Genomic DNA, 15,335 nt, shown 5'->3' with positions numbered 1-15,335 from the left:
TATTGTCTTAAAGCTGGAATCATTAATTCAGAAGATAAACTATCGAACTATTTGAAAGCTATATGTAGCTATAAGTAACTATAACTGTAACTATAAGTAACAAAGAAGTTACTTTATACATTTCTTAAGTTCATATATATATTTTAAAAAAGCTATTTTGCAATAGTTGCTCCATGTAGCCATAACTGTTTCAATTTCTTAAATAAGACTCACACATTAAATAATCATGGATATATTGTACCTAAACAATAAACAATACAGAGCTGCACAATTCAAGCATTGTCACTTGAGAAAAAAATGGCATGAATTGAGCTTAGTAAGAAAAAAATGTCTGGAAAAAAAAAAAGCTTCAGCAGCCAACTGTGTTTTTTTTTAAACAGCTGACATGTAATGTGATAACCTGAATCTGCAACTTATTAGACATTACCAGACTCATCACATCAGTCTACTTCACAAAAACAACAATGCCTATCGCATGCCGGGGAACAAGTAAATAAATAATGATCCGCTTGGCTCCTGACACACACAAAGGAATCCAGTTGAATATGGGTGCCAAACCCTGCCAAACCCTGGTACTCTGCCTCTAACCTAAACTCCTTCCAGCTCAACCAGCCATGTAAAAGAAGCGATAACTCATATGGTTCAATTTCCAACTCAACCCTGAACAGCACTGTCCAGTGATGAAACTAAAGTACTAGTATAGGCATCCGTGAGAAAGTACATTTACCTAGTTAATTAGACTGTCTGTAAGTGTCCCATCACTTTCAGAAGACATCCTAAGAAGTAAATTGCTTTTGGGATCTCTCCAATGAAACCACTGGGTAGGTCTTGTCACACTCACAGGAGGTACATTTACAGTGACCATTAGACACTTAATAATTGAAATGTTTTAATAATGGCACAGAGGGAGTCCCTTTAGCTACATTAACATTACATGATCATTGTTTTCATTCTCGTTAACAAAGGAAAACCAATGGATTAGATTTGCATTATCGAGCCCTTTGGTACTGTAAGACTAAGGAGCATATATCTGTGTTTCTTCTTTCCTTTAATATGCAAGTTCCTAATCTATAGTAACATTAAGGCTCCCATTACTAAAATATAAACTAAACTAATAACTAAACAAATTCTGTAAATGATAGACGAAGAACTTTGAACAGTCACTGCAGATTTTCGTGTGTATTAATGGAATTATCTGTGGACCCTTGAGATCAAGAGGACCCCACCTCTGAAAGTTTGAAAGTCATTGTGGAAAAGATAAGCTATTTGTTTTAGAAAATCAAAAAACAGCTTTATTACTATTTTATTAGCTAATGTATCTTTAGCTAAAAGAAAGCTGCTATACAACAAAAAGAGCGTACTTTGTAGCAGAATATATCTTTTTTAATAATGTCTAACTTAAGGTGTCTTTGTCATCCTGGTTCTACCATGATCAGAGTATGAAGTGCATGATCACATCAGCCAATCACATGGGAGCAGCTCAGTTCATTTAGGCATGTATTATAGACATTGTGAACATCCTGCTTAACTTTTAACAGGTAAAGACCTTAAAGAGTTACTAGAGTCTATAGACAAAAACTGACTCCGTATTAGATATTTGCTAGGCAACACAGTTGCTTAAAGTTTTAAAGCAACTGTTAGTTATCAAGGTATTTGCATTCATTTTAAAGGTCAATAATGTCAGTGTTTATGACTTCAGAAGGACAGCGAAGCAAAGTAAATCCAAAATATGATGGAAATTGGGCTGAATCTTATTCTGGACTGTTGCGGATTCTTGAGGTATGCTTGCTCTATGTTCACTGTAAAATTTGGGTTAAAATAAATCTTTTGAGATAAGTAATAATAATAATAACAACTAATAACTGGTAGTTCACATGAAATCTAAAATAATCTGGACTGGTTGTGTTCTTATCTATGGCTAAACTTTAGCGTACTAATAAAGTTATCATTCAAGCTTAGCTTACTTAAAAACAAATCAAACTTCATAGTATTAAATAAGGATATAGGTTTTATAACCTACACTGAGCCACAGGGATGTCTGAAATTTTTGGCTTCACTTCTGGAGAATCTTGTCATTGATCTTTATTCATAATTTGTACAGTATTTCTCTACAGACACATTTCTTTTTTCTTTTTTTTACTTCTGCCTTCTTACTTTTTTTGACACCCTAGTTACCAGCATCTAACAGTGCACTTGACTAAAACGGGGTTTGTTGGTGGTGATGCAAGAGCAGGGAATCCTGCCGTGTGCTGCCAGCTTTATAACAAAAAAGTTAAAAATAGGTTACATTTCATGACTTCTTATAAAGGCTCAAATTAATTGCAGTTATGTTTAAAAAGCGTTAGTCTGCCATTTAGAAGATGTGCACCACTGGAGCACTGACTGTGATGTAAAATGAACTGGAATATGAAGAATGTTTACACCATTAAAACCAACAGGTATACAGGAAAAAAAAGTGTTCTTCCGAGGGACCTTACTGATGCAACTCCAAAGAGCTCTTGCTTGTCAATGTGACTTTTTATAAAGTGCATGTAAGAGATTTTGAATACGGTCCTGTGACACAGAACAGCTGGGTATATATTAAATAGAGTAAAGCTCATTGAGAACAAATAGATGTGGGGAACACAGCTGCTGTGGCCTGACAGATTGAGAACACATCTCACACAGGACACTCCTTCAAGAGGCTCTGATGTAGGAGAAAAATACAAATAAATTATAAATCATTCTTTAAAAAGCTTCTCAGGTTTTCTTTTTGAAACATACTTCTTAAGTGCACAGGATCCAGAGGTTTGCCTGGTGGAAAAAATCCACTCGGGAGACTGTTGTCATGGCTACAGAAGATTTTTTTTCTCTGCATTTACATAAAACAGTTTCTTGTGGTACCCTCCCCTCAGATTCTTCCTTTGCTTCTTTGGGTAAAAGTGGGTCAACAGCAGAAAAAAAGAGAACTCGAAACAAGACCCTGTGAGTGACTAAGCTCAATCACTTCAGTTCTCTGGAGGAATAATATCAATTATTAAACCTGTTTGTAGTAAAGTATGAAGATAAATAAAGTCAGAAACTACATTTGCCTGAGTCTGATTTTGCAAAGTTTTTGTAATTTTTTTGTAAACTTTACAAATTTTGTAAAATTATTAAAATTCTTTGGCTTTTTTTTCACTTATTTTCGAAAAAAAAAAAAAACCCCAACAAAACAACAAAATATTGTGCATTGCTCCTTCATATGTTAACGTAATCAAAAGAAGTTGTACACTATCATGTGAAAATCACAAGGGCGCTACTCACTTAGCCCTTTGGGATAAGGAACATCAGCTTGTGCTCCAAGAACCTCAATAAAATACTGAACATCTAAATGTATTCAGCAATCCAGCATGTAAGAAGACAGCTATGCTTGACTGGATACATAAAGAATAAATTAACAAACATTTTTTTAAAGGAAAACTTTTGGGAAATGTTTTTTCTGCAGTTAACATATTTTTTAAAAATCCTGTTGAAGTACATTTACATATTCAGCATTCTACTTTTGCAACAAATGCACAATCAGTCTAAACACACATTTACACACATGGTTTTAGGAGATGTGAGCACACTCAGTGAAAATGTTAACTGCAAACTGCAAACTTTATAAAATGAATAAAAAACACAAGTTTTGTCAACTGCAAAGCCTATACTGTGTTTCCTACAATATGAATATGTAATAATAATACTGTAGGTACAAATATGGGTTAAAATAACATGCAAATTACACTCAGTGTACAGAAGGTCAACTAAAAATTCAAAAAATAAAAATAAATTCTATTCTCTCCTTAAAATGTTTCAGAACAAGAAGCAGGGTTTCTATCAGATTGACCCGATCTTTCATTTTTGTACTAATTACTTATTTGTTCAGAATGAGTAGAAAAGTAATTCACCAATAAATCATTCAGTTGTTTTCTTAATGATTTTTCTTGCCTTAAAAGTCTAGATAGTCTTTAATTTTTCAACTGCGCATGAGTGATTCGATATTTTGCTGTATCTCTGGACACTAGTGCAGTCACTGACATCCTGACTTCAGTAGCCTTTAATTTGGCCTTACTTTGTAGCCTCAGCTAAATCACAATCACTGTCCCGACTAGAGCTCAGGGTGTCTGCCAGCGCGTGCTGGGGCCCTGCAGCATTTCCATCTGGCCTCTGGGGAGTCGCACATCAATTGCTCTCAGCTAAATGCACTCACATATGAATATTTTAGTACAATTTAATGTTTCAGCTACAGCCCCAGAGGAGCAGAGCATCAATTTGTGAACACAGTTCTCCTGGAGTTAAAAGCCAGGCCGGATAATACAGTATGAAAGGCGCTGTCAATCTAGAGGGCCTTTTTTCACTTGAGAAAAAAACAAACAAAAAAAAGCCCCAAGAAAAGCAGACCCTTTGCCTTCAGTATCCAACTGGAAACAAACAGCTTTTTCAGGAGAAAAAATGACTGAGGCAGCAGTCGGCAGGTTTTTGGTTCACCAGAGTCACCAGTAGTTTTGCCAGGTCAGTCAGTTTTCCCAGAGCTCTGGCTGTCTGCCATTTAGTTTCGCCATGCTCATAAACATACACGCACTCTCCCACACACACCATGTGCACACACACTCACACAGCTGGTGGAGGCAGCAGGTCAGGGAATCTTGCACCTGCTGTCCTGTTAATAAAATACCCCAAAGTGATGCTGAAACCTCTTCCTTCACACAGAAAAGCTCCCCTCAGGTGTAAGGACATGAGTGCTTTACAAAACCGGGAAATCCTGACACAGCTAAGATTATCAGCTGGTCTGTAAGCAGACTCTCTTTTTTTTGTTAGGAAAAAAAAATAGAAAAATGTCTATTTAAAAGCCCCCATCACAGTGTGAGTGTGGTAAAAAATAAACACATGGAGATCACAATAAAAACGACTTACTTTCTGCCACCACTCCAAAACTCATTTCAGTTAGGTCCATAAATTTTTGGACAATTTCCCAATTTTTGTAAATTTAAGAGTGCAGAATTTCAGCTTTATAGCCAGCTGTTAACTTGTTTTTTCATGACAATAGAAGCAGATAGAAGATGTGACGTTGATTCCAAGTGTGGCTGCTTTTCACTGGAACTCTCAATATGAGAGCCAAAGACCAAAATAAACCCATCAGAGAAATAAAAAAAGAAAATGAATCAACATTCTTAAAAAGAACGAATGTGCCGGCCAGCTCAGCTACACCAAAAAACCAGACAACTAAACATAGTGAAGAACAACAAGTTCACAACATCTAACCAAGTCAAACACACAGTCAGGCAGCAGGTATATCATGGTCAAAGTCTACAATCAAGACAGCACTTTACAAATTAAAACATACTAAGTGTTTACAACAAGAGAAAAGTATGGAGAAAGAGAGAAACAGCTTGTGATCAGAACATGGTGGAGGCATCAGGATGTAGTGGAACCACGCCAGTATTGTTAAAAAGATGATGTGACTACTGATAGAAGTGATAATGATAGAAGTACCATTTATTCTGAAGAGTACAGCACTCAGATTCGATTAGATGCTGCAAATGGTCACAGTCTAAATTGGCCACCTGATTTCAGCCCCAACAAAGAATGTGTTTCATCCTTTTCAGTTACTGAAGACCAAATTAAGAGCCAAAAAAACTCAAATTAAAGCTGAAAGACTGCATTTCAGTTGCACATCGATCTAAAATCTATTGTGATGGTGTACAGAGGCAAAAAATAAAAAACATTTTATTGTCCAAAAACCTTATGAATCCATCTGTACTAAAACTAGACAAAATGCAGATACAATGCTACAGTAAACTTAACAAAATTACTTAATCAATAAACAATTAGTAAAATGAATTTGTTAATAGTAAAACATAAACATAAAACTGAACATTAGAAGTATATACATGATATGATTCATTGTGGTGAGGCCCTCACACTAACTGATGGTCTTGTTTTGACTGGTCCGAACAAAGATATTTCTTTGCTCATTTAAGTGACATCCTGTTGGTAAAGTCACTGATAAGCGATAACAAGATGCCTGCTCTGTGCTGATGAGAGCAGCTGATAAGAAAAATACAAGATGTGCATTTGTAAAATAAAACAGGCGGCTGACAGTTACACTAATAAGGTAATAATGGTGCAGGTTTTTCAGTCCAACAATGCAGAGCTGCCCTGAGGCACCAATCAAAAATTAATACTAATTATCACGTGAATACTGCATTAACTCTGAAGAATGATGAATTATAAATCTGCAACATGGTTACCCTCTCAGAACGACCTCACTTGCATAAAGGAAGTGTTTTTGTGCTCTTTTTTTTTTTCTAGCACAGGCATTTTTGAGGACATATAACACTGAAAAACACACAACAATAAAACAATGTTATGTATTGAAATAATTACAGTGACTTCAGAAGATTTTGATCAGATCTTAGAATCTGGATGTTTGAATGAATTTTTTTTTAGCGGAAATATTTAAATGAGCATGTCAAAACAAAAAATCTTATGCAGGGGTAAAATGTGTTACACTAATAGTAGAAGTCTTGGTTATTATGTATCAGTTATGTTTATTTTTATTTGAATAAACGGGTGTATTTAAATCAGATAAAAGTAATCTTCAATTAAAAGTGAATTTTAAGTGATTATTAAAAATATTCCAGTTCATGATTTTTGTGTTTGGTTTTTATAAAAAAAAAATTAAAATGACACTGCATAAAAAAATGCATTGAGTCATTGGTTTGAGACAGATAAACAGTGTGTCCATTACAATTTTCGGCTTATGGCAAATCTGCACATCACTGGGGAGAAAGACAGCAGTTATGTCACAACACACATGCAGCGAAAAAGACACACACAGCCATACACAAAGGAATGCACACACATCACAAAACCTCACATTTGCATACACAAAAAATTAGCATAACATCCAAAATTCAGTTCATTCACCAGGTCACACAGTAGTATGATGTTATCTCTGCTGTTCAGCCCCTTAATTAATGTGAAAATATAAATGTAAACTGACTTGAGGTGTGAGATTTTTTCCCCTCTGAGACTGTATATATTAAAACTTCATTTACTTTTTGAATACATACCAAGCTTCATTTAAACCAGCAATGACAGACAATTCATGAGCAAATCACACATGTACACACTGTGGCCTGGCAAATACGACAGACATGATGAATAAACAAAAAAACATGTTCTCAGTTGTTCTAACTTTTCATGAACAAGTCCAACATGTCCAAAATGAAAAATGCTTTTGGAAAAATGACACATATCTTTTTAATTATAACAATGTGTGTCGATATGAAAGAAAAAAAGATGCTCCAGCAGAGATATACAAACTGGCACAATGTCAACTGAATCCAGCTTGTGGAGGGTTTGAACGGATGGGCGTTGTAAATAACTTATAGGTCTGACAATGGAGGCAAAGTGCCATCGAACCCAAAACATTCAAGAGCAAACGAGTCACTGTGAAAAGTTCAGTAATGCGGAGCGGGAATGCCCAACTGAATTCCAAACAAGAATATTTGGCTCTTGCCAAAGTTTAAGTGGATGAGTTCAGTCACACATATATATTTCATGAGGTTAATGGGCCCCATCAAACAGTGATTAGAGATTCTTCTGGGAGGCTTTTATTCCAGAGTGACAACTAGGTTGGCTGGGCCAGATCAAGTCAGTAACAGGTCACAAACAATGTTGCTGTGTGTGATATTTCCTGACACTGCAGACTGAATATATAAATAAAACACACGCAACCCTTGACCCCACAGTATTAGCCACACCACAGTGACGGTACCTGATACTTTTTATTCAGAGTTTTATTCTTTAGACTACACATTCTGGCTAAAACACTGCCCAAAAAAAGTTGAATGATTAAGAGCACCAAACGTAATGGATGTTTCTACAGAATCGACCAGGCCTTGTCAATTCTTTATTAATATTATGATATATTTCCATGATATCGCTTTATAATTCTTCCTCAGGAGGAAAGGTAGCAATGACAGAGACATAAATTTCCTTCATTTTATTTATAGTACTTAACTTTTAGCCTAGCACAAACCTGATCAGGATACACGGCCCTGACAAACGTTTCTTGAGATTTGAACTCAATTAGATCTGAAATAGTTCAACAGCCAGGTGAGTAGACACTCGGGGGAGGATTAAAAAGGAAGTTCTCGGCTGTAAAGAGAACCATAACATTTTAGGTTTACAAAGCCATCAAAGATCTTCAGTGACCATGACTGAGCCCATGAAAGTTAAAGTAATGGTTATAATGAGCCCACTTAAGGTTGGGCGAAAAGGTCATGTGAAAGCATACACCATTCTGTCTGGTTTCAAAAACATCAGCAACAACTTTCTTTATTATTTAAACCCCTTCTGAAATGGTAAAAACAGTGGCTTTAATATCATACTGCTTTCTGAAATATATTTTATATTTAATGCAACCTAAAGTGACCGATGCTGGTGAATCAGACATATTGAATCAGTCACACACAACATATTGTTTTAATACTAAACAGACTAAAGCCTAGTCTAGAAATAAAGATCAATATGAGTTGAATTGGAATACCTATGATGTAGTCTAATGCAACCTAATTCAATTGAAATACCATTAGATCTGCAAGCTGACAGTTCTATTGAACAATCACAGGTTACAAAATTAGGTCACTGATCTAAAAGAAAGACATTTTATATGCACGAGAACATTGTGATGAAAAATCCAATATGCATAATAAAATATATATCTGGACATCTGGCTCTTTCATGTCTATCCAAGCACTTCACTATATAAATGTATCAATATTATAATATTATAATAGAGAATACGCTATAGAGTGAGCCTGGGTTTACCAGATATGACGTTATTGTATGATTCCTTGTGTGCATTCTTATTACTTGGAATATTAAGGCAAAAATAAAAGCGAAAGTAAAGTAAACAAGAAAAAAGTGCTTTTTAAAAAAAAAAATAATTCTGTTTGGAGCTAAACTGCTAACCATGTTTCTTGTTGATATTAAGTAAAAGATACAATGTTTAATATTAGGCATTGCACATAGACTGTATAATAGGAAGTGGCTTACATGTGACTTAACGTACTCAAGAAAGTGGATTTCATTTTTCTAAAGCAGAACAGCAGAGAGATATTGACCATTAGCATACATAATTATATGTATGCTAATGGTAAAAAATCACAAGTTTTTACCATTAGCATTTTTGCTTATAAATGTAGATTTCATTTAATAAAATTCAATTCTCTCTAGAAAACTAAACACCATCAAAACCTACATGTATTTCTCAAAGCTACACTTTATAAATCAGCTACTTCTGCTAATTTTGGTAATTTTGAGTGGTAAAAACTGGATTACTCTGGTGATTAGGCATGACAGCCCTCTTCCCACCTCGCTGATGGCACCACTGGCAGCAGTGCAATTTGATTTGCTTTTTATGAGTTAAAATCTCAAAGAATCTGCTGTAACTCTTTACAGAACTTTGGACACATTTTTTTACCCTTAGCATGAACCAGAGTTGAAGGATATTATCAACACTTATTTGGGAGCCCTTCTGTCAGTTGTTGTGCTTGTTAAACCCGTGCAAACAAGAGAGAATATAGAGGAGGAAGATGCAGAAAAATATCTAGAGTTGAAAATAAACTGACAAAGAGAAACAAAAATATCAACAGAAACATCACAAGATAACATTCAACGATTATTATTGCCCAAGGAGAAACTCAGACGTCCAAATCGAGAACAAAAAGATTCTAATTGTTTGGTTTAACTAATTCTATGGAACATATAGAAAAAGACAGAGAGAGAGGGGAGAGAGAAAAAATTGAGTGTTTTGCAATTATTTCAATATTTATTTCTTATCAAATTTTTGCATATGGACTTGACCCTGACAGAGTGTGGAAATGACTGTCACAATGGTTCCGAATGCAATTGCTGAGCCGACAATTTTCATTTTCCCATGCAGAGATCCTTTTAATATAATTAAACTGGGAAAAGTGACCTTACATGTAAAAATCAACATCTCGGACTGTTGAGAATGCTTTCATTAGTTGTTTCCATCTACTCACAAAGACCAGTAAACTTTAATTGTATGATTAATTAAAGTAGACCTGTGGAAATTCATAGATCTGTAGTTCTCTTTAGTTAGCTTTAGTTTTCTTGTAGATTGACTAACTGATTTATTTGATGCCAGTCCTAATTGCTATGCTCAGCCCCACGCTCAATTCTGCCCTTTAACACGCAGTTCTGGTTTTCCTCCAGTAGGTGGCCTTGTTCTCATAGATGAGCAGACCGAACAGAGCAGAAGACTTTGACTGTGCTCAGAAACACTGAATTTATTTATAAAAGTACTTATAACTGAACTAATGTCTTATTTTGGGTTCAAAGACACTTAAAAGAAGATATGGGCGGTAATATGCACGGACTTTTCTTCCAGGCTTGCAAATGTGATATGGAAGAAAGCAGCAACATATTTTGCCATGGCAGATTTAGTTTGCTCTATCTGATATTTAAGATAGTTTATTTGATTAATCAATAATTCATTGGAAGCAATATGGAAATGCTGCACCTCTTGAATCTATGCAGTACAGCTGAACCGAGCTGAACACTGACGAGTAATTCCCAAGGTGCTCTAAATAATATCATCTTTAATAATCAGGCTCATTTCATTGAGTAAAGAAGGATTTTAATCTTAAGAGTAGTTTTAGTAAAAACATAAGGATCATTTAGATGTTTTTTTTTATTTTAATGGTAAATGATTCAACAGGATTTTGATAATGAACATATTTTTCTTACCAACACGAGTCAAAATGATTCGTTGCCTTTATACGGTTTTATTTTATCTTTGTTAAAAAACAAACAAAATATGAACATCTTTACTCCGACGCTTTTGTCAGTCATACACATCAACGAGATTTATTTATTATTTGCCAGAATGGAGGAGAGGTGAGGTGGAGCGATTGGAGAGTCCGATGTTGACGTAATGACGTCAGAAGAACAGCGCGTGGGACCCTGCAGCCTCTTCGGCCCCCCTCCAGTCCGGAGAGACACAAGTTATCAGGGAGGCAGGCGAAGGGGCAGTTCATCTTCTTACATCTTTTCCTCGTCTACAATCCCCTCTACCCGTCCTGTATGGTGGATATTATTTTCAGCTCTTCTTTCTTGGGTGATATGGGGGATCATTCCAAAAGTAAGTAAGCCAAGCTGTTCGGTCAAGTTTTAAGTGGCAGATTTTGTTTTCGTCGCTGTGGCTACATGATATATTGGGCAGTGCGCCGATTATTTCACTTATTTTCTCAGTAATACTAAAGTAATTTGTGTGGCTGTGTGTTTCAGGTGAGATTGTGATAAACGAAACGATTCCGTATTTTGCTTTTTGAGTACTGGCTAAAGTCCCCAGCTGTTACATAACAGCAAGTGTTGTCAAGTCTGCAAAACAGAGAAGTTACTTTAAAACCCCCCCTCACAGTGAAACATTATAGAAATAAATGGTGCAGCTGTTTGTCGTGTTTCTTTCGGATGCATTGTCAGTCTGTGGACTCTTTGCAGAGAAGCCAGGATTCGCGATGTGTGTAGGATGTGGAAGTCAGATCCATGACCAGTACATACTGAGAGTCTCTCCCGATCTGGAGTGGCACGCAGCCTGTCTAAAGTGTGCGGAGTGCAGCCAGTACTTGGATGAGACCTGTACTTGTTTCGTCCGGGACGGCAAAACCTACTGCAAAAGAGATTATGTAAGGTAGGATTAAAAAAAATCCCCTAATTATCGAGTGATATTAGTCGGTATAAATTTAATGTTGGATGTATTTAGGCTATTGATTACAATTTCTATTATGAAAAAAGTGAGTGAACTGTGGACACAAAATAAAATCTAAATCACAAGAAAACCTCTGTAACATACATCCTAAATGCGCAATTTATTATAAAATTTTGCACTAACGAAAAACATATCTAGGCCTACACACTGCTTTAACATGTTATCAATGAAAATATATGATATGATGCCTTAAACGCTTAAAAGAGCTAAAACTTACATCTTTGACTGAACACCCCAAAGTTTGTGTGTGTGTGTGTGTTGTTATTTACATTTCCCGCAGATTTTTAATGCTATTCAATGAATCTATTCTTGCCAGGCTGTTTGGAATTAAATGCGCAAAATGCAACCTGGGATTCAGCAGCAGCGATTTGGTGATGAGAGCTCGGGATAACGTGTACCACATCGAGTGTTTTCGGTGCTCCGTGTGCAGCAGGCAACTGCTGCCGGGAGACGAGTTTTCTCTCCGGGAAGAGGAGCTGCTGTGCCGGGCAGACCACAGCCTGCTGCTGGAGAGGAGCTCCGCAGGAAGCCCCGTCAGTCCCGGACACATCCACTCCAACAGACCGCTGCACCTGGCAGGTCAGTTATTATTATTATTATTATTATTATTATTATTATTATTATTATTATTATTGTTCTTGTTGGCCCTGTGCATTTATTGAAACTATGTCCTAAAAACGCTCTTTTATAAAAACTTGTAAATTATAAGAGTTTATGTACAAATTATGAATAAAATCCTTGTAAAATGGTCAAGGTTTATTCTTATTATTATTATTTAAAACTTCTTCCGCTCCTCAGCATGCAAGTAATTTGTTGTGATTGGACTGTGTGTGTGTGTGTGTGTGTGTGTGTGTGTGTGTGTGTGTGTGTTTGTGTGCGTCAGCTGTGTGCTGCGACCTTTCTTAGGGCTAATTTCATAATTGATCTCGTTAGGAGTAACCTGCTCTGTTGCCATTATCTGAATAATCTGGTATTTGAGTCGGCTGTGACAGTGTGTGCGTGTGTGTACGTGTGTTCGCAGAGATCCTGAGGGCGTTTGACCACAGAAAGAAAATAAAGTAAACGTGAGAATTATGCTCACAACTTCCTGATTAGTAAAACAGAACAGGTTTGTACACGTCAGTAAAACACAGGTCTCTAGCTGTGCCATAGCTGCTCCTTTTTCACATTTAATAAAAATGTTCCATTTTATGGCGACAGCGATTCACGACGTGAGTTCAGCCGGAAAGTGCAGCCTTGAAAAACAGTTATTAATTGTAACAAATCGATTTTTACGCTTATTGTGCGTTATTTTATTACACTGCGAGAGACTGTAGAAATCATAATTGTTTTTCTTATCTTCAGATAAAAAATTAAAGCAGCGGGCATTTCTGGCAATATTGATTTAAACAGCAGTTTACTGGAACGTGGTTTAAAAACGTTGCAGAGTTTTTTTTCTTGTCTTAGTTTAATTCACGTCAGGCTGATGAATATGGCTGGTTTTTCCTGCATAATGCAAATCCATCTAAAGTGATTTAGAAGGCGAAAGTGCACAGATTGAGACGAATGGGCTGCAGAGTAATTGTATCAAAACATTAATGTTTCCTGTACAAGACCTTCTTAGTGTGTCACAGTCACTGACAGACCCTTTCTCCGTCCTCAGCAGATCCTGTAACGGTGCGGCAGGCTCCGCATCGGAACCACGTCCACAAGCAGTCGGAGAAGACAACGCGGGTCAGGACGGTGCTGAACGAGAAACAGCTCCACACGTTGCGGACCTGCTACAACGCCAACCCGAGGCCGGACGCGCTGATGAAGGAGCAGCTGGTGGAAATGACTGGCCTGAGCCCAAGGGTTATCCGGGTCTGGTTCCAGAACAAGCGCTGCAAAGACAAAAAGAAATCTATCCTCATGAAGCAGCTCCAGCAGCAGCAGCAGAGCGATAAGACTGTAAGCATCTTCGTAAGTTTGACCGCTTAATTACTATCTTCAATCGTTCTTTCATTTAAAGCCATGACCTGAATGTGAACTCGGTTATTTGTTTGATGCTGCCATACATCTTTGTGACATACAAGTTCTCCTGCAAAGTTGCAAACAGATGCAACTCCCACGAAAATAACCTGATAGCTTGTGAATTTTTTCTTTTTGTTTGCTTTGTGAATTTTTATTTTTCCATTAGTAGAAGCTAATCCTTTGCGTTTAACCTTTTGTAAACTTGTGATTCGACTTACCTTTACTTAGAGTGAGGCCCAGTGCACCCTTGCAGTGCTATGCTGTATTCAAACTTTATGTCAATGAATAATAAATCACCTACTTTGACTTCAGCTGCCTGCCATAAAAGATAAAAAGGGTTCTCTGTATACAAGCTTTCTCTGTATTAGATCAGTTTTTCAGTCTTTTTTCCGCCCCTAAAAAAACTTCAATAAAAACCCCGTCCTTTATTTATTATTTATTATTATTTATTTTCCTCCCACAAATATTGCACTCATCACAAGTGGTCCATGAAGATGAGCATGTGCAGGGTTTATAGGGGTCAGAAGGATAAACAGAAGTTCTCTGAACACCACAGTTGTTGACAAATTCTTCCTTGCAGAAAAGAGACACATCGTTCTTATTCTGTGTGTTTTTGTAAAATATTCTCAGAGCCTGCAGGGCCTCACGGGGACGCCACTTGTGGCTGGGAGTCCAATTCGACACGAGGGGAACGTGCAGGGAAACCCAGTGGAGGTTCAGACCTACCAGCCTCCGTGGAAAGCTTTGAGTGAATTCGCCCTGCAGAGCGACCTGGATCAGCCAGCTTTTCAACAACTGGTGTGTGTGTTCAGGACAGACTGAATGTGACATGATTTATACAGGCTGCTGGTGCACTGCATGTGCACGAAAACAATAGCCAGTAAATTCTGTAGCATGCGGTCAAATACAGATATGCAACACATGCACGCACTCACATGCAAAGTAATTATATTGGGCCACGTGTGCGTCGTGTGCTTTGCAAAAGTAAAGCTGGACTTTCACACTTTCACACTTGCAAAAAACAAAAACTAAAAAAAAAGGTACTAAAGCAGTATTCTGGTACGTTGTTTTCTGCTCTCAGGTGTCTTTCTCTGAATCGGGATCTCTCGGGAACTCCTCGGGCAGCGACGTGACTTCTTTGTCTTCTCAGTTACCGGACACCCCGAACAGTATGGTACCCAGCCCGGTGGAGACGTGAAACGGGGCCATCCATCCATCCTAATGGTCATCCCTCCTGCAAGGACAGTTGCAGCATGATCCCGGTCCCTTGCATGTGACCAACTCATCACATCGCCCGAATTTTCAGTGGAGAAAGCATTTTTTTTCCTGACACGCAGAAGTCGGAACCAAGAGAGCACCAATTGACTCCGACTTTTCTTTTTCTTTCTTTTTCTCCGGAGTTTTCATTGACAAAAAACTAAGCAGAACAATTGTTGCATGACTTGATACGGAGAACGAAGATGTACAGAATACCTCCCGATGGATATATTACAACAAACCAACCGTCAGAAACAAATTGGAAACATTTCCACGG

At 37.2% G+C, this 15,335-nt stretch overlaps 1 protein-coding gene across 3 annotated transcripts; it reads left to right on the top strand.

The window, feature by feature from the left end:
- The first annotated feature begins 11,124 nt into the window (after positions 1-11,124).
- On the top strand, positions 11,125-14,999 carry isl2b (ISL LIM homeobox 2b). 3 transcript variants are annotated; one of them, XM_085353076.1, is made up of 6 exons: positions 11,125-11,182; positions 11,542-11,731; positions 12,126-12,388; positions 13,455-13,738; positions 14,432-14,599; positions 14,883-14,999. In XM_085353076.1, exons 1-6 carry the CDS (start codon positions 11,125-11,127, stop codon positions 14,997-14,999), a joined length of 1,080 nt encoding a protein of 359 aa, XP_085209202.1. The 3 variants fall into 3 exon arrangements, with proteins under 3 accessions (XP_085209202.1, XP_085209194.1, XP_085209185.1); XM_085353068.1 differs by having other exon boundaries at positions 13,452-13,738; XM_085353059.1 differs by having other exon boundaries at positions 13,452-13,750.
- The last annotated feature ends 336 nt before the right edge of the window (positions 15,000-15,335 follow it).

The sequence above is a fragment of the Diplotaxodon limnothrissa genome, linkage group LG1 (assembly GCF_057381915.1).
Source record: "Diplotaxodon limnothrissa isolate DT_005_m linkage group LG1, D_limnothrissa_male_GT1.1, whole genome shotgun sequence".
NCBI classification, from domain to species: Eukaryota; Metazoa; Chordata; class Actinopteri; order Cichliformes; family Cichlidae; genus Diplotaxodon; species Diplotaxodon limnothrissa.
This window is presented reverse-complemented; position numbering and strand designations above follow the sequence as displayed.